Source organism: Lissotriton vulgaris, chromosome 6, assembly GCF_964263255.1.
Source record: "Lissotriton vulgaris chromosome 6, aLisVul1.2, whole genome shotgun sequence".
In the NCBI taxonomy this organism is placed as follows: Eukaryota; Metazoa; Chordata; class Amphibia; order Caudata; family Salamandridae; genus Lissotriton; species Lissotriton vulgaris.
Genome location: NC_141694.1, coordinates 24,784,987 through 24,802,961, shown reverse-complemented (window position 1 = coordinate 24,802,961; position 17,975 = coordinate 24,784,987). Strand labels below are relative to the sequence as shown.

The 17,975-nt window shown below is 48.5% G+C and overlaps 1 protein-coding gene across 2 annotated transcripts in view; it reads left to right on the top strand.

The window, feature by feature from the left end:
- The window catches only part of LOC147706727 (uncharacterized), a 235,996-nt gene that overhangs the window by 163,510 nt on the left and 54,511 nt on the right, over window positions 1–17,975 (top strand). Inside the window, exon 24 of one of the 2 annotated variants that reach the window (XM_086925869.1) lies at window positions 16,957–17,076. The exons of the other annotated variant lie outside the window; for it this stretch is intronic. Within the exon in view, the coding sequence (XP_086781995.1) occupies window positions 16,957–17,076 (120 nt within the window). The remainder of the gene's footprint in view (window positions 1–16,956; window positions 17,077–17,975) is intronic. 2 annotated transcript variants of the gene reach the window in all.

The window sequence follows — 17,975 nt, the reverse complement described above, 5'->3', positions numbered from 1 at the left end:
GTCAGACTCGTGTCTGTAGTGGCAGCATTCATTTTGTGGAGCTGAGGCTTTAGTTAACTTTAACCGGGGTTCACAGTTACGTACATGTCGTGTCCCTCTAGAAGGGCGGAATGCTAACCTCGTCGCCAGAGTTGGTGAGAGGGCAGCATCCCGATTCGTATGACACCTTACTCGACATGTCTTGATAACGCGACACCGAAGTTACCGATATGGTACGCGTTATCATGGAACAGCCATTGGGTCTTGATTCCGCAAGCTGCAACTGGTTCGGCTCGGGCCAGAACACAGTTCACACGAGCCCACGCACTCTGCCTTCAGGATTGTCAAGGCCTGCCATAGGAGTGACTGATAGGAACTCGGGTGTCCATTGTATGGTTAGATATAGGGCTACCATATCTAAAGCAAAGGGTGATTACACGACTTTGCCCCAGCTGTCATGCAGCCAGTTGTGTCAAATTTAGGAGGCCAGCCAGGGGTGGCATAATACATGCTGCAGCCCCTGGCGGCCCTGGGTACACCTATGCCCTGAGTTACAGGGTCTGATAAGGCGGCCCAGTACCAATTGGTAAATGCACCTAGGGTACATATCGTAATTTAGAAAGAGAACAGCCAGGCTGTGGGTCTGATTAGCAGGCTCACAGCCAGAGAAAGTCGTAAACCAGTGAAACAAAAGCAAAAAATCTGGGTGATCATAGGATTGCAGACCCTACTCTCCTACATGACCCCCCCCCCAAACGTCGGAACAATAAGCTAACCTTGACCAGGTGAGTCTTCTTGCTCTAAGTGGAAATATCTGGAGAGCCCATCGGCATTGCCATGATCAGTACCAGGTCTATGTTCCACTGTAAAGTCCATCCCCTGTAGGGAAATGGACCACCTAAGCAGTTTGGGGTTTTCACCCTTCATCTGATTTAGCCATAAGAGGGGCTTATGGTCGGTCTGAATCTTGAAGTGAGTGCCAAACAAGTATGGCCTCAGCTTCTTCAGGGCCTAAACCACAGCAAAGGGCTCCCTCTCAATAGCTGACCAATTCTTCTCTCTAGGGGTCAGCCTTCTGCTTATAAAAGCAATGGGCTGGTCTTGACCATCAAAATTCAGTTGAGAAAGAACAGCTCCCACACCCAACTCAGAAGCATCTGTTTGGACAATGAATGGTTTGGAGTAGTCCGGACTCTTGAGGATAGGCGCCGTGCACATGGCCTGCTTTAGGTCATCGAATGCTTTTTGACAGCTCGCTGTCCACTGAACCTTTTTTGGCATTTTCTTGCTTGTCAGTTCGTTTAATGGTGTCACAATGGAACCATAGTTCCTGACAAACTTCCGGTAGTATCCAGTCAGGCCCAAGAAAGCTCGAACCTGAGTCTGGGTGGTTGGAGGAGTCCAGTCCCTGATCGACTGTATTTTGCTCTCCAGTGGCTGAACCTGGCCTCCACCTACAAGGTGGCCCAGGTATACAACCTGTGTCTGCCCTATCTGGCACTTGGTGGCCTTGATAGTGAGGCCTGCTGTTTGCAGGGCCTCTAACACTTTCCGCAGGTGGACCAGGTGATCCTCCCAGGTGGAGCTAAAGACAGCAATATCGTCAAGATACGCCGCACAGAAGTCATCCAGCCCAGTAAGGACTTGATTCACCAACCTTTGGAAGGTGGCAGGTGCATTTTTCAGACCAAAGGGCATCACCACGAACTGATAATGCCCACCAGGGGTTGAAAATGCGGTCTTAGGCTTGGCGTCCTCAGCTAACCTGATTTGCCAATACCCAGCTGTCAGGTCAAACGTACTTAAGTAGTTGGCCGAAGCCAATCTATCGATAAGCTCGTCTGCCCTTGGTATTGGGTGGGCGTCAGTCTTAGTGACTGCATTGAGACCCCTGTAGTCTACGCAGAACCTCATCTCTTTCTTACCGCCCGGGGTGTGAGGTTTCGGCACTAGAACTACGGGACTAGCCCAAGGGCTGTCCGAGGGTTCAATGACTCCCAGCTCCAACATTTTCTGCACTTCACTCTTGATGCAGTCTCTAACGTGATCAGGCTGCCGGTAGATTTTACTCTTAACGGGCAAGCTGTCACCAGTGTCAACCTCATGGGTACACCAATTGGTCTGACTGGGTGTTAGAGAGAACATATGTCTGAACGACTGAAGAACCTGTTTACAGTCGCTCTGTTGATGTTCGGAGAGGCTGCCACAAAAGACAACACCATCTACCGATCCATCGTCAGGATTCTGAGTGAGCAGGTCGGGGAGAGGGTCACTCTCCTCTTCCTGTCCCTCATCTAGGGCCATGAGCAAACTCATGTCCTTCCTGTCGACATATGCCTTGAGCCTGTTGACATGAAGCACCCTGTGGGGGCTCCGGGGAGTTCCCAGGTCGACCAGGTAGGTGACCTCTCCCTTTTTCTCCAGGATGGTGTAGGGCCCGGACCATTTGTCCTTGAGTGCTGCTGGGGCCACTGGCTCCAACACCCACACCTTCTGTCCGGGCTGGTAAACAGTCAAGACAGCCTTTTGGTCATGCCAAGCTTTTTGGAGTTCTTGGCTGGCCTTAAGGTTTTCAGATGCCTTCTCCATGTATTCAGCCATCCGCGAGCGGAGGCCAAGCACATAGTCCACTATGTTGGCTGCAGGCTTTTTGAGAGGTCTCTCCCATCCTTCCTTCACCAAACACAGGGGTCCTCTTACAGGATGCCCGTACAAAAGTTCAAAAGGGCTGTAGCCAACCCCCTTCTGTGGGACTTCTCTGTAAGCGAATAAAAGGCAGGGGATCAGGACGTCCCATCTACGCCGAAGCTTTTCAGGTAGTCCATGAATCATCCCTTTAAGGGTCCTGTTGAATCTCTCAACAAGCCCATTGCATTGTGGGTGATAGGGTGTAGTGAACTTGTAGTTGACACCACATTCCTTCCACATAGCAGTTAAGTAGCTCGACATAAAGTTTGCACCTCTGTCGGAGACGACCTCCTTAGGGAAGCCCACTCTGGAGAACACTCCAACTAGGGCTCTTGCCACAACAGGTGCTGTAGTGGTCCTAAGGGGAATAGCTTCAGGATACCTGGTGGCATGATCCACTACCACCAGTATAAACTTGTGCCCTGATGCTGTTGGTGGTTCCATGGGACCGACGATGTCGATCCCCACCCGTTCAAAAGGCACCCCCACCACAGGCATTGGTATAAGGGGGGCCTTTGTCGTGCCACCTGACTTACCACTGGCTTGGCAAGTGACACAGGAGCGGCAAAACTCCTTGGTATCTTCGTTCATGTGAGGCCAGTGAAAGTGTGAGACAAGCCTGTCCCACGTCTTCGTCTGGCCTAAGTGACCTGCTAAGGGAATCTCGTGGGCCAAGGTAAGTAGGAAACCACGCTGAGACAAGGGTACAACCAGCCTCCTGGTCATGCCAGGCTTGGGGTCTCTTGACTCAGTGTACAGGAGTCCATCTTCCCAGTATACCTTGTGGGTACCTGTGGCGTTCCCAGCAGCCTCAGCAGCAGCCTGCTGTCTGAGGGGTTCAAGAGAAGGGCAGTCTAACTGGTCCTTCCCCAGGTCTTCCCTTGAGGGTCCCCCTGAACCCAAGAATTCAACTTGATCAAGTTCGAACTCTCTCGGCTCAGTTTCCCTCAATTCCTGTAGGTCAGCCTCCTCTGAGACTTGATCCACAACCTGGGGCAAGGGGGAAGGCGCAGCCTTAACCCTACTGCTCTTTTTCTTGGGAGGTGTCTGGTCCGTTGTTCCAGGATCCAGCACCTGTTCAGTGGGGCATTTCCTGACCTGCGACCTGGTCACAGCGAACACATGTGCTGGCAAGCCTAACATTTCCATGTGAGTCCGGTGCTCCACTTCTGACCATTGTGATGACTCCAAATCATTGCCCAACAAACAATCCACTGGGAGGTCTGGACTAACTACAACCTTCTTTTGGCCAGTTACCCCTCCCCAGGAGAAAGCTACAATTGCCATACTGTGATTGGTAGTGACATTGCTTGCATTGGTCACCAGGAATTCTGTACCGGGCATGATCTGTCCAGGGTCCACAAAGTTAGGTGTCACCATGGTGACACTGGCACAAGTGTCCCTATAGGCCTGAGCCATTTTTCCATTTATGAAAGGTGTCTGTCGGTATTTGCCCAGAGTATTGGGACTTACGTCAGGGGATATATCCACATCCCCTGTACTGACAAGGACAGCCTGAGTGAGTGTACCAACTAAGTTGTCACGCCCCTCAGAACCCAGGGTTAACCCTACTAAACCCTTGGGAGGTGCACTACCACTGCTGGCTGTACTAGGGGGCACAGGTGCCTTAGGGGCTGCAGTGGCAGGAGTCTGCCCTCCTCCTTTCTTGGTGCACTCACTAAACCAGTGAGATTTACTTTTGCAGTACTGGCACCATCTTTTGGATTGGCCTTCTTTCTTCTTTTGGGGAGCCTGACCCCCACCCTCTTTGGGTTGTTGGGGACCTGTCGAAGACTTCTGGTCATTTTGTTCCCCCTTAGAATCTTTACCCTTCTGGTCTGCTTTCTTCTGACCACCTTGATTCTGGCCCTGGGTCTGTTTAACTCTTGTACGAACCCATCTGTCTGCCTTCTTTCCCAATTCTTGGGGAGAGGTCAGATCCGAGTCGACAAGATGCTGATGCAACAACTGGTTCTGACAATTGTTTAAAATTTGTTCTCTCATCATCAAATTATACAATCCTTGGTAATCAGTAACCTTACTGCCCAGCAACCAGCCCTCAAAAGCCTTAGTGGCACAATCGACAAAGTCAGACCAATCCTGAGACTGCGTTTTCTGGGTATCCCTGAACAGCACCCTGTACTGCTCAGTGGTTAGGCCAAACCCTTCAACGAGTGTATTCTTCAAGACGTGGTAATTATTAGCATCCTCTACCCTTGTGGTGAGGAGCTTGTCTCTTCCTTTACCTTCAAAGGAGAGCCACAAGATAGCTGCCCACTGACTCTGGGGAACACCTTGCACAGTGCAGGCCCTCTCCAAAGCAGTAATCCATTTGTGGATGTCGTCCCCTTGTTTAAAGGGGGGCACTATCTTACCAAGGTGTTTCGTATCAAAACTCCTTTCCCTATTACTAGGTACAATGCTGCCACCAGTGGGGACTACCCCACTTAACTGTTGCTCTCTAGCAAAGGCAAGCCTTTCTTTGGCCAGGGCAAGTTCTTCCCTTTCAATCCTCAGATTAGCTGCCCTTTCCTTAGCTTCGTACACTCTCCTCTGAGGGGACGTCATCCCTCTTTGAGAAGAGTTGTGAGAGCCATTGGTTTGAAGGGATCTGCCAGAGTCTCTCGACAGAGATCGGGCTCGTCCATTCCCAATGTTAAGCTGACCTGACAGTAGCGCTGGGGGTCCCCCAGTACCACTATCATGTTTGCTTAAGTTGGACCGGGTTAGTCTGACGACTTCTACCTGTCCCTTATCTGCCTCATCCCCAGAGGGATCCTCATCCTCATCATCCTCCACATCTTCGTTCTCAGTTGCGAGGTGGATGAGGTCAGGATCGTCTCTGGTTCCCTCGAGGGGAGGCATGTCTCTTTCTGGATTAGAAGAGCTGGGAAGGGTCTCAGCTTTTCTGGCATCATAAGTCTCCAAGAGACCAATCAGAAAGGACGTGGTGGGGTTAGACCCTGCTTGATCTTCCTGGAGTGACACACTTGTCTTAACTCCTTGAAGCTCAGCACAGTATATCTCGAAGGGATGACCTGTGGAGGGTCAACTGACACAAGGGGAGACTCAGAGTTTCCTCCTTTGTCCAACATACTGTTTCTAGTGTGGTGTAAGTGATGCACCTACCTACACTATGTGTTTACCTACTATTCCCTTGCTAAGAGTTGCAGCCAAGGTGTGCTAAGCCTTGAGGAGCTGCAACAGCTGGTTCAGTAGAACTCAGAGTATTCTAAGCTTTAGTTATATGTACTAACAGTACTTATGTGATCTTTCAACAAGATATTCTTAGGATACATGTGGTAAAACAACAACAAGCTCAAATCCCAACCGCTGCCCACCAATGTGAGAAGTTGGCCCGATATGCAGCGTTCGCTATTCTAGCGACCGCTATGTATCGTTCCAACGACCCTTATGGTGATTGGTTGTAAGTCAACCTATAGACCAGCTATCCTAGTAGCGTGGATACGAGCAGTCTATGGCTAAAGACTCGAGAGGGCGCGTTAAGCCAGCTGTTTACCACACATGTACCCCTTGAACACCAAGTGAAAGGACACCACACAAGTGTTATGAAAATAAACAGGATATTTATTAAGATTCACAACAGCCCTGGACTCTTTATGAGGACAGGGTACTAAGCACAAACCAAATCTCTTAGGAAAATACTTCAAGTGCACAATTAAAACAAGTGTCCGAGGACACGGAAAGTTTAAGGTCTCGGGCGGACCCGATAAGGCAAGTCGGAAGCGAGGGACTCAGGACCCTAGAGTAAGGAGGCTATGCAGGCACCGAAATGCCGAGTTACCTAGCCACGAGGGCTGCGGCTGCACAAGTCTTACAGGCGTCGGGGTCTTCGCTGACGAGCCAGGAGCCGGAAGAAAAGGCGTTGCTGGCCGGCGACCAGTGTTGAATAGTTCGTAGAGATCCAAGCCTGGATCAGAGATTGATGATACCTGAAAGCAGAGGGGACCAAGTTCGTACTACTAGCCAGTAGTCAGAGGGTACCAGGAAGGCACCGGTTGGCCGTCACCTCGACCAGGTGAGTGGGCGACGCTAGGCTCTGCAGTCTCACGGACCAGGTGGCGTTGTCGGCGACCACGGTGGAGGTGCGAGCTGTCCCACGAAGGATGATGCTGTCGGCGTCGCTGGGCCCAGGATGGGGCAACAAGCCTTGGCAGATCTCAGGGCCACGTGGTGGGCCTAAGATGGCGTCTTGAGTGGACCAGGAGGGTCCGGGGTGCTTCTCGCAAAGGTGGAAGCAAGGGCCAGTCTGGAGCAACCAGGCCAGCAGTGTTGATTTCCGGATGTCGTCACAGAAGGGCACAAGCCAGCGGCTAGTGACCAGACAACGTGCTGAGCAGCGAGCAGAAGGGCCCCACGCAGATCGTGGAGATGCTGGGAGACTGCACTTCGGTGCTGGAGCGGCTCAGGGTCCGGGCTTCTCGGACCCTAGAGCACTCACCAGAGAATTGCTTCGATGGTCGTGCTGGTTAAGAAAGCGTGCAGGTTTTGATGATGGCCGGTCCCTCGAGGTCTCGTCGCACCCACAGATCACAGCTGAGCTGATGACGTGGGTAGAGGTCAGAGGTGCCAGGGAAGCCGGTTCTCGTCGAGCTGGGCCGTCGGATCCTTGAGGAGGGACTTACAGCAACCCGCAGAGTTCTTAGATGGTGCCCGCTGATGCAGGGTGACTACTCCTTAGTCACAAGGGAGAAATCTTGAGAAGAGTCTCGAATGTCCTTTCGTAGAAAGTAGTTCTTGATTCAAAGATGATCTAAATTGGAAGGGTCCCCGCTCCGGTCTTTATTCTAAAGAAAGGGGTGGGTACATGGCTAGGTCCTGCCCTGAGGGTGGGACCAGGAAGGGGGGTAGTTACACCCCTCTCCCCTGCCGGACTTTCCCCAGGCCAGGGCTGGCGCCCCTGGAACTGGTTCTGACCGGCAGATGCGTAGTGAGCACCGGGGTGCCACTCCGCAGTCACCTTCTCGCAAAAGCCCTACCTACCCAGAATACACAAACCCTGTCTGGGACGGTGCGAACACCGCCCTCGACAGGAAACCCTTTGTCCAAGCGCTCCTCGCTGGAAGGACTCCCAGCAGCAGGAGGTCAGACTCGTGTCTGTAGTGGCAGCATCCATTTTGTGGAGCTGAGGCTTTAGTTAACTTTAACCGGGGTTCACAGTTACGTACATGTCGTGTCCCTCTAGAAGGGCGGAATGCTAACCTCGTCGCCAGAGTTGGTGAGAGGGCAGCATCCCGATTCGTATGACACCTTACTCGACATGTCTTGAAAACGCGACACCGAAGTTACCGATATGGTACGCGTTATCATGGAACAGCCATTGGGTCTTGATTCCGCAAGCTGCAACTGGCTCGGCTCGGGCCAGAACACAGTTCACACGAGCCCACGCACTCTGCCTTCAGGATTGTCAAGGCCTGCCATAGGAGTGACTGATAGGAACTCGGGTGTCCATTGTATGGTTAGATATAGGGCTACCATATCTAAAGCAAAGGGTGATTACACGACTTCGCCCCAGCTGTCATGCAGCCAGTTGTGTCAAATTTAGGAGGCCAGCCAGGGGTGGCATAATACATGCTGCAGCCCCTGGCGGCCCTGGGTACACCTATGCCCTGAGTTACAGGGTCTGATAAGGCGGCCCAGTACCAATTGGTAAATGCACCTAGGGTACATATCGTAATTTAGAAAGAGAACAGCCAGGCTGTGGGTCTGATTAGCAGGCCCACAGCCAGAGAAAGTCGTAAACCAGTGAAACAAAAGCAAAAAATCTGGGTGATCATAGGATTGCAGACCCTACTCTCCTACAACGTCACATATTCAAATAAGTCACATACAGGCTGCAGGTGGTCCAAAACGCGGCAGCCAGAATGCTTCTCAAGATCCCCCAATACGAATTGGCGAGATCATCTCTGAAGAAGCTGCATTGGCTACCAATCCAATCCAGAGTTAAATTCAAGGCCCTCTGCATAGCCCACAAAGCCATGCAGGGGAGAGGTCCGACCATGATACAATCCTTGGTCTCGCCATACTTTCCCAGCAGGCTCCTCAGGTCAGGAGACCTGATGAACACCCCAAAGAGAAGGAAATCAAGGTAACTAAGTCTGGATGGATGGATGAAGTCTCTAAGCATCATTTAGGTCATTGTGTTACTGTACATTATACACTCCATTTAATCTGCAGCGACACCACTTTTCAGGGTATACCGCTCTCTCCCTACAGCTACACGTTAAACACTCTCTACTGACACTAAGGCCGCGCTTTTGCCCCACACAGAGTCAATGTCACACTGTAGCCACTCTTGACACTAACCTGGAACCACAAACCAGTCTCCCAGGCTCTACGCAGCTAGCAAAGTAGCTCTTGATTTCTGTGATCTCCCAGCCTTAATCTCTGTCTTTCAACAGTCACTCACTGTTTAAGTCTTCATTTCTCTCTGTTTTTCTCTATGTAAATTTTTTCAAATTCTAAGGCTTATATTGTAGGGAGACTTTAGTTTTGTTTGTGCACAGTAACAGTGGCCGATCCTCTTACAACCAGTGTGGCATCTTCGCTTCCAAGCAAAGTATTTTTTTGTGAGTTTTTGTACACAATCAAGGGATTTGGGGGTGTCTGAAAGAGCTTGCAACATTTTGTAACAACTGGCTTCATCGGATTTAGCTGTGAGATTTCATCAATATTTGAAAGCAAACATTTGAGAAAAAAACTTTTCAAAATACAATTTAAGATCACGTAAAACGTGAGAACCTTTACTCTTTTGTGCTGCAAATGCAATTCAATATCTCTATAATGCTGCCTATAAGGCAATTCATGATCCAGTTCACATATAGGATAGACGAATAACCCACCTCAAACATTTATAGTTCATCGTGATAGTCTTTGGATCAAAGAGTGCGAACAGCAGCCCCTCGTTTGGGGTCCTTCAAGATCTGAAAGAGACACGTTGTGATAGATTCCTTACCTTAGACGTCAGACTGGATCCGGAAAGCTTTAGTCAGCAGTACCCCTGCGCATCGATAGGCGTCGTCGTACGACTCCACGTGCGTCAATGGCGTCATATTCTCTGAGATGACGTCACTGAAGCTACTTAGACGCGCCCACGCGTGCTGACGTCAGTTCTTTCTTTTTCCGCGCCAGCAAGCGCAGATCCGGAGAGAGTGGTACCCCGTCAACTTGTTGACTAAAGTGTTTGTTTGATTAAATTGTAAGTAAAACTTACTTCTGGTGCATAGGGATGCCCGGTTTCAAGCTTTGCGAGGCCTGTCTGCGCACGATGTTGCTGATGGACCTGCACTGTGAGTGTCTCTTCTGCCTGGGGCGTGACCATGACACAGAGTCTTGTTCCCACTGCCGAGCCATGGCCCCGAAAACTTTGCGGGAGTGGTCCCGAAAGTGGTTCACCATCCCCTTCATCTACTGTGGAGGAGAGTGGTTCCTTTTCCACTGTGCTTCATAGGGCGGCCGAAGCTCTTGACCTTGAGCTTCCTACAGTGGCTGTCAGGACCAACCTACTGACTGAAGTGCTTCGGCCAGCTTCTTCTTCTACAGAACCGCTATTGCTGTTTAATGAGGCACTTTATGATGTGCTTTTGGGCACTTGGTCCCGGCCCACCACAGGGGCCCTGTGGATAAGGGTGTGGGTCGACGTCATTGCCCGGCTCCGGGCGACCCTGCCTTCCTCACCCAGCACCCCACACCTGAAAGTTTGGTGGTTCAGGCTTCCACGTCCCGAGTACTTTTCCTTCTGCTCCACCGGACAAGGAATCCAAGCAATTGGAGCAGTTTGGCAAGAAGATTTATTCTTCCGCAAGTTCTGAACTGCGGTTTGTGAACACTGCCTGTCACTTGGGCCGCTATTCCCATTCTGTATGGGATGCGGTTGAGCAGGTGCTACCTCAGTGTCCAGATGAAGCTCGGACAGTTCTCTCCCGAGCTCTTATGGAGGGAAGAGATGCGGGCAAGTACACTGTACGTTTTGGTTTTGATACCGCTGATTCGCTGGGTAGTGCAATTTCCACAACTGTGGCGTTACGTCGTCATGCCTAGTTGAGGATGACTGGCTTTTCTGCAGATGTCCAGAATACTTTGATGGACATTCCCTTCGATGGCACCCACTTCTTTGGTGATAAGGCGGATTCCACATTGTAGCGTTTTAAGGACTCTCGTGCCACAGGCAAATCCTTAGGCCTTTCGGCCGCACGTACTCCTTCTGTTTCCAACTTTCGTTCCTTTTGAAGCTCCGGAAGAGGCGTGCAAACACGTTCCTTTCAGAACAAGCCTGCGCAGCAACAGTCCCAGTGCAGCAGCGGATGTGGGGCTCGCAGAGGAGGGTCACGGGGGCCAGCGTGCGGGTCAGTCCACCAACGCCCCTGCTACCAGTGCCTCCACACCTTCCTAGTCCGGTGTTTCAGGCCCACCAGACGCCAGTAGGGGGCAGGATTCGTCATCTCCTCCCCCACTAGCGCACCATTACATCAGACAGGTGGGTTCTGAAGATTGTTCGACGGGGCTACCCCCTTCCCTTTGAGTCTACCCCCTCAGCTGGGAAACAACACTTACAACGCAACTTTTACAACGCACTACCTTTACAACGAAAATTTTACAACGCAACATCCATTACAACGCATCCCATTACAACGCATGTCACTACAACGCATACCACTACAACGCATGTCATTACAACGCAGTCATTACAATGCATACCATTACAACGCATACCTACACTATCCAACACTTACCCTACTGTTGCACCCCCTGGAGTTAGAATAGTAATTTTTACCACTACACTATCCAATACTTACCCTACTGTTGCACCCCCTGGAGTTAGAATAGTAATTTTTACCCCTACACTATCCAACACTTACCCTACTGCTGCACCCCCTGGAGTTAGAATAGTAATTTTTACCCCTACACTATCCAATACTTACCATACATGCAATGTAATGGTATGCGTTGTAAATGTAGTATGTGTTGTAGTGGAATGCGTTGTAAAGGTAGTTTCAAAGAATTCGTTGTAATGGCATGCGTTGTAATGGAATGTGTTGTAATGGATGTTGCGGTGTCAAAAATGCGTTGTAAAAGTATGCCTTGTAAAAGTAGCCGTTGTGACGACAGCTATGCCACACCTGTTCCAGGGGGCTCATTTGGCACCTCTCCAACAGGAAGTTGTGGCCCTCTTGGCCAAGGGGGCCATCGAGCGCGTTCCGACGCCAGAAGTAGGTCGTGGTTGTTACTCCCTCTACTTCTTGGTTCCAAAGAAGGACAATGGTCTACGTCCCATCTTAGACCTTTGGAACGTCAATCGCTTCCTCCGGAAGGAAAAGTTCAAGATGCTCACTCTAGCTCAGTTCTTGTCTGCTCTCGACCCACAAGACTGGATGGTGGCACTAGACTTGCAGGATGCTTATTTTCATATTCCAGTCCTGCCGGCCCATCAACGTTACCCACGATTCACGGTGGGGCAGGAGCATTTTCAGTTCACCGTGCTCCCCTTTGGCCTTACCAGCGCCCCTCGGGTGTTCACAAAAGTGATGGCGGTGGTTGTAGCTCATCTGCGCAGGTCCGGGGTTTCGGTCTTCCCCTATCTCGACGACTGGTTGTTTAAGGCGGGCTCACCTCAGACAGTCATCTCTCACCTCCAGACTACCGCCGACCTCCTGCATTTGCTGAAATTTTTCAGCAACGTGCCGAAGTCGCACCTGATCCCCTCTCAGAAGCTCCTTTTCATCGGAGTGGTTCTGGACACGGCACAGTTTTGTGTTTATCCTCCCGAACAGCAAGTCCAGGACATTCAGGCTATGATTCCGATCTTTCAGCCCTTGTCCTCGTTTTCGGTCAGGAAGTCCTTGAGGCTGCTAGGACTCATGGCCTCCTGCATCCTGCTGACCGCCCATGCCAGGTGGCATATGCAGGCTCGGCAGTGGGACATGAAGTTCCAGTGGGTGCAGCATCAGGGAAACCTGTCCGATTATGTCCAGATCTCGGAGGGGGCTGCACAAAATTTGCAGTGGTGGCTCACAAATCAGCATTGGGTCAGCGGCAGATCCCTCTACCTTCCCCAATCGGAGCACACAGTCGTGATGGATGCGTCCCTCCAGGGATGGGGTGGCCACATGGGAGAGGCGGAGATCAGAGGCCTCTGGTCTCCAGCAGAGTCCCGGCTCCATATCAACCTTCTCGAGCTTCGGGTGATTGTTCTTGCACTGAAGGCATTCCTCTTCTCTGTCAGGGGGAATGTAGTGCAGGTGTTCAAGGACAACACCACCACTATGTGGTATTGCAAGGTCGTGGACCCTATGTCAGGAGGCTCTGTGCCTCTGTACATGGCTGGAACGTCATGGCATTTCCTTGACGGTTCAACACCTTGCAGGTTCTTTGAACGCCAGGGCATACGAACTCAGCCGCCCGTGTCTGATGGATAATGAATGGCGTCTTCACTCAGAGATGGCGCAAGGTCTCTTTCAACAGTGGGGAGGGCCTTGGTTAGATCTATTCGCCACCGAAGAGAACGTCATCAGTTCTGCACGTTGGAATTTCCAAGGCAGCGCTCGCTCGGTGACGCTTTTCGTCACGAGTGGAGTTGCGGTCTGTTGTACGCCTTTCCACCGATACCACTTCTGCCCAGAGTTCTGAAGACGATAAGACGCGAACGGGCACAAGTCATCCTTGTGGCTCCGGACTGGGCTCGAAGAGTTTGGTATCCCGGGCTACTCAGTATGAGCCTGGATCCCCCGATCTGACTGCCTCTGTGGGAGGATCTTCTGTTGCAACAGTAGGGGACGGTTCTCCACCCGAACCTGCCCAGCCTCTACCTACATGCGTGGAGATTGAGCGGCGACAGTTAATTCCATTTGACTTGCCTCCCGAAGTCTGCGATGTCATTTCTGGCAGTCAGGCTTCCCTCCACTAAATTGGTATACGCCTAGAACAAATGTGTGGCATGGTGCACAGCCAAGACTGTGGATCCCCTTTCTGAGGTCCTTTTGTTCCTTTTTTCTCTGGCCCGCCAGGGCTCTGCTCTGGGCACTATCAAGGGCTACCTTTCGGCCATTTCAGCCTTTCTGAGGCTTCCAGATCAGCCTTCTCTTTTCAAGTCCCCTGCTGTACAGAGATTCTTAAAAGGCATTACGCATATGTTCCCTCCTGTTCCTTTCATAATGCCTCAGTGGGACTTGAATCTTGTTTTGACCTATCTCATGTGCGCTCCCTTTGGGCCGCTTCACAATTGTCCCTTACGTCTTCTGACTTTGAAAACGGCCTTCCTGGTGGCTATCACCTCTGCCAGGAGAGTGAGTGAGATTCAGGCTCTTTCTTGTAAGCCTCTTTTTCTGTTGGTTCATCCAGACAAGTTTGTGCTTCGCACTCGTCCTTCCTTCTTGCCAAAGGTTGTCACTGCCTTCCACATTGGGCAGACTATCACCTTGCCCACTTTCTTTACGCCTCTGCATCCTTCCAGAGAGGAAGAGAGGCTCCACCGTCTGGACCCTAAACGTGCTCTCTCCTTTTACCTAAATCGCACACAAACATTCCGGGTGGATGACTAGCTCTTTGTTGGCTATAGCAGGTGCCAAGAAAGGCCGGGCTGTTCACAAGAGGACTATCTCCCGTTGGGTCGTCTTGTATCGCAAGGCCTGTTATTCTTTGGCTAAAAATGAACCTCTGGTGGCTACGCGCCCATTCTACCAGGGCGACAGCAGCTACTACTGCATTGGAATGTGGTGTCACCTTACAAGACATCTGTCAGGCTGCCACGTGGGCTTCACTGCACACCTTTACAAAGCATTATTGCCTTGACAGTCAGGTCTGGAGGGACGGCTTCTATGGCCGTTCTGTTCTTCGTAACTTTCTGGTGTAATCTTATTCGCAGACCCACCATCGGGGTTGGTATTGCTGGGGTATCTATTCTAAGGTAAGGAATCTATCGCTAACGTGTCTCTTTCAGATGCTCAAGTTACTACTTGTGTAACAATATATATGTTAGAGACATTAGTTAGTGATAGATTCCTTACTGCCCCACCCATCCTCCCCGTTCAGAGAACTGATTACTGGGGTTAAGGTCATCCTTTCGGGCCCTAGTTTCTATGCACCAGTGGTCAGTATCTTACATGGCTCTGCATTCCTGTCGCGGAAAGTTGTGTACAGAACTGACGTCAGCGTGCGTGGGCACGTCTATGTTGCTCCAGTGAAGTCATCTCGGCGAATACGACACCAGCGACGCACGCGGAGCCGTACGACGATGCCTATCAACGCGCAGGAGTACTGCTGACAAAAGCTTTCCGGATCTAGTCTGACGCCTGGGGATATTCTAAGGTAAGGAATCTATCACTAACTAATATCTCTGTGCAACAGGCCCTTTTGGTCTTTGACTGGGATGTTACAGAGGTGACGCTGTGACACCAGCATTTTTGAACATCAGATAAAATGTGTCCTCAAAGTCACTGTCGGCAGTTACACCTACCAAATACAGGTATCGGATCTAGGTTCAGTCGGTTTAAAACATCCGTCATAAGCCAATGTTTGAGAACATCAAACAACAAGCATGGATTTCAAGGTTTAATGTGTTTCAAAATCCAAACATAAGCAAAGATTTGCAGACTTTAAGCAAGAAGCTTTACGATAGGTCTCACCTGCTTCTAAAAAATATCATTCCGGGTACAGCATTTACCAACACTCCAGACTGGTGAAATATAATCACGCAAGAGGGTGGTCATGAAAATCTGAATAAACAAAAAAAAACAAGAAAGATCCTAATCCAATGATTCCTGCTTCTTCCACACAGCTGTAAAATCAACAATCAAGGTTGAGTTAGTATGACAGGAATGGGAGATGAGGCCAATTTGCTATCTTTTTCTTAAAGTCTTTATGCACAAATTTTTATATTATCTGAAGCACAGTAGACATATGTAGACAACAACTGGGAAGCCTGTCTCATATAGCTCCTCCCATCTCAATACTTTATAACAGATTGGTAAGGTAAGTGTCGACCCTTCACTGTCCATCCATTACACCGTCCTTCTCAACCGACCCTTTTCGTTCAGTAGAATACACATCCTTTCTATCACTCGTACATATCCCATTATCCACCCCTACCCCCTCTAGTCCTAATTTACTATCTTAATTTTCCAACGTCATTTCTTTTTAGGTTGTATGTTGTGTCCACTGTTGTTTACACTCCTGCCAGTTCTAAGTTACCTTTAACTTTACTTTGTTTTTCAGGGCGTTTCGATGTAGTTTCATCCGCGCACCTTGTATTTGCACCATGATGCCCTTCACCGTCAAATCCTCTTTTTTTATAATCCATGTTTGGTGTGTTTAGATATGAATAGCTGTCTTACACCTGATATCGAGTCCCTCGTAATATTTTGACACATGAGTAAACTCCTGTTTACACATGGGTCGAAATTATTATTTTAAGTTGTATATGGTGCTAGCTATTCCCAAAGGTATCCGAGCGCCTTACAAGTTGTGGGCATAGGTAATTTGAGGTACAAGTGAGGATATGTGTATTTCACACACAGTCAAAGAAGTATAAGCAACATAGCATTAAAATATACACTCTAAAGTATGTAACAATACAACCTTAGGTAATGACATTAGTTAAAAAATGGAGACTAAATGGGTCACTGTGAGTATGAATGTATTTAACGCATCCAATAATTATCGAGCATTAAATAACTCATTCTTCATTAAATTTCGGCTGGTCAAACCTGTCGACATTTTACAGGGAAACACGTACGATTTTTGCTGTATCTTGCAGGTTTTGATGTTTTCAACTCCAAAATATGTATTCAGGAACTCATAATAGGTGTTATTTATCACACCCGATAAATAATATACCCATGGTGGCATTATAAATAACGCCTTAGATGGTAATCAGGTCCTTTGTGTTCCAGAAGTTATTAGCCATGGTGATATTGTGAGACATCAATGTCTTGTACTGATAACAATAGACAAGAATACTGTGCCAATTTTATTTGGGGGTTGAATATATTTGAACCTCTCACTGTGTGCTGGCAGAAGGTTTTTTCTGGGTGGGGAGAAAATGAAAAATGTACCAATTGTCAAAAAGGAACAAACCCTCTTTTAAGAAGAACTAACTGTTTTCTTGAAGGGATTTGACTTAATTCCTCAGTCGTTTATTGCACTTTTTCATGTCTTTCAAATTCCATCTCTCTCTCTTTGTCTCTCTCTCCCACTCTCTCTTCTCTCTCTGTCTCTTTTTCCTCACCCTCTCTCTTACCTTTCTGCTCGCTTTCTCTCTTCCTACCCTATCAGATCTCTGACACTACATCCGCAGGCCCTAAAACATTTTGGAAACGGTGCCAGGGCCTCATAGGCACCACTTTCGGTAGTTTAAAGCGAAAGAAAAAAAACTCCCGCCTGAGTGTGGAAGAGGTAACATCCTGTGCACTGGTGCATGCTGGGAAGGTTTTGCTGCATGTAGTGGCCTTGGCTTGACTCTTTTTATTTTAGGGGGACTCTGATTTCCAATTTTTTTTCTCCAGGGAATAGAAGAATTTGTCATATCTCACTTGTTCTCACGAGGGCTGGCTTCCTCTGTACAGTTGTTCCTAGATGAAGATTTGCTAAACTTGAGATAAACCTTTTTAGAAGGGCTTGTCATGCATTTTGTATGGGGAAACCACAAATGTGTGCACAGTTTTACAGTAATGTGTATGTTCAGGTTCACTGACAAAATATCGAACACACAAACATCGTGTCACACACATATCGTATCAAAAGTATCGTTGACATAAATATTGTTTTCTATACTTATAAAGGGAAATACAAAAATATCAAAAAAATATATAATTTACACAAATATTGTTAAAAAACATGACAAAAATATCGTCTTTTGCATAAATATAAAGTTCATATTAGTAAAACTTAAATGCATAACCATAATATAATGTATATTACATGAAATGAAGTAGCATTTAATAATACATATATTTTTATATAAACATACTCAAATTAAAACATGTGGGTATGTTTATATATACATATCTATAACAATGAATATTAGATATATATGTTTACATTATGTTAGTAATTTGTTTCTTACTAATATAAAAAGTGTATATGTACATATATTTGTATATAAATAAATACATTAAATATTAAACAATTTAAAAATAAAAACAAATAACATAAAAAATCACATGTAATAAAAATATCAAATAAAAATAAAAACGGTAAACACATATATATATATATATATTCGGTAAGCACAGACGTCACAAACAAGTTGGTATCTTGAATGACGAGGCAGGACCCATAGATAGTGCAGTTTT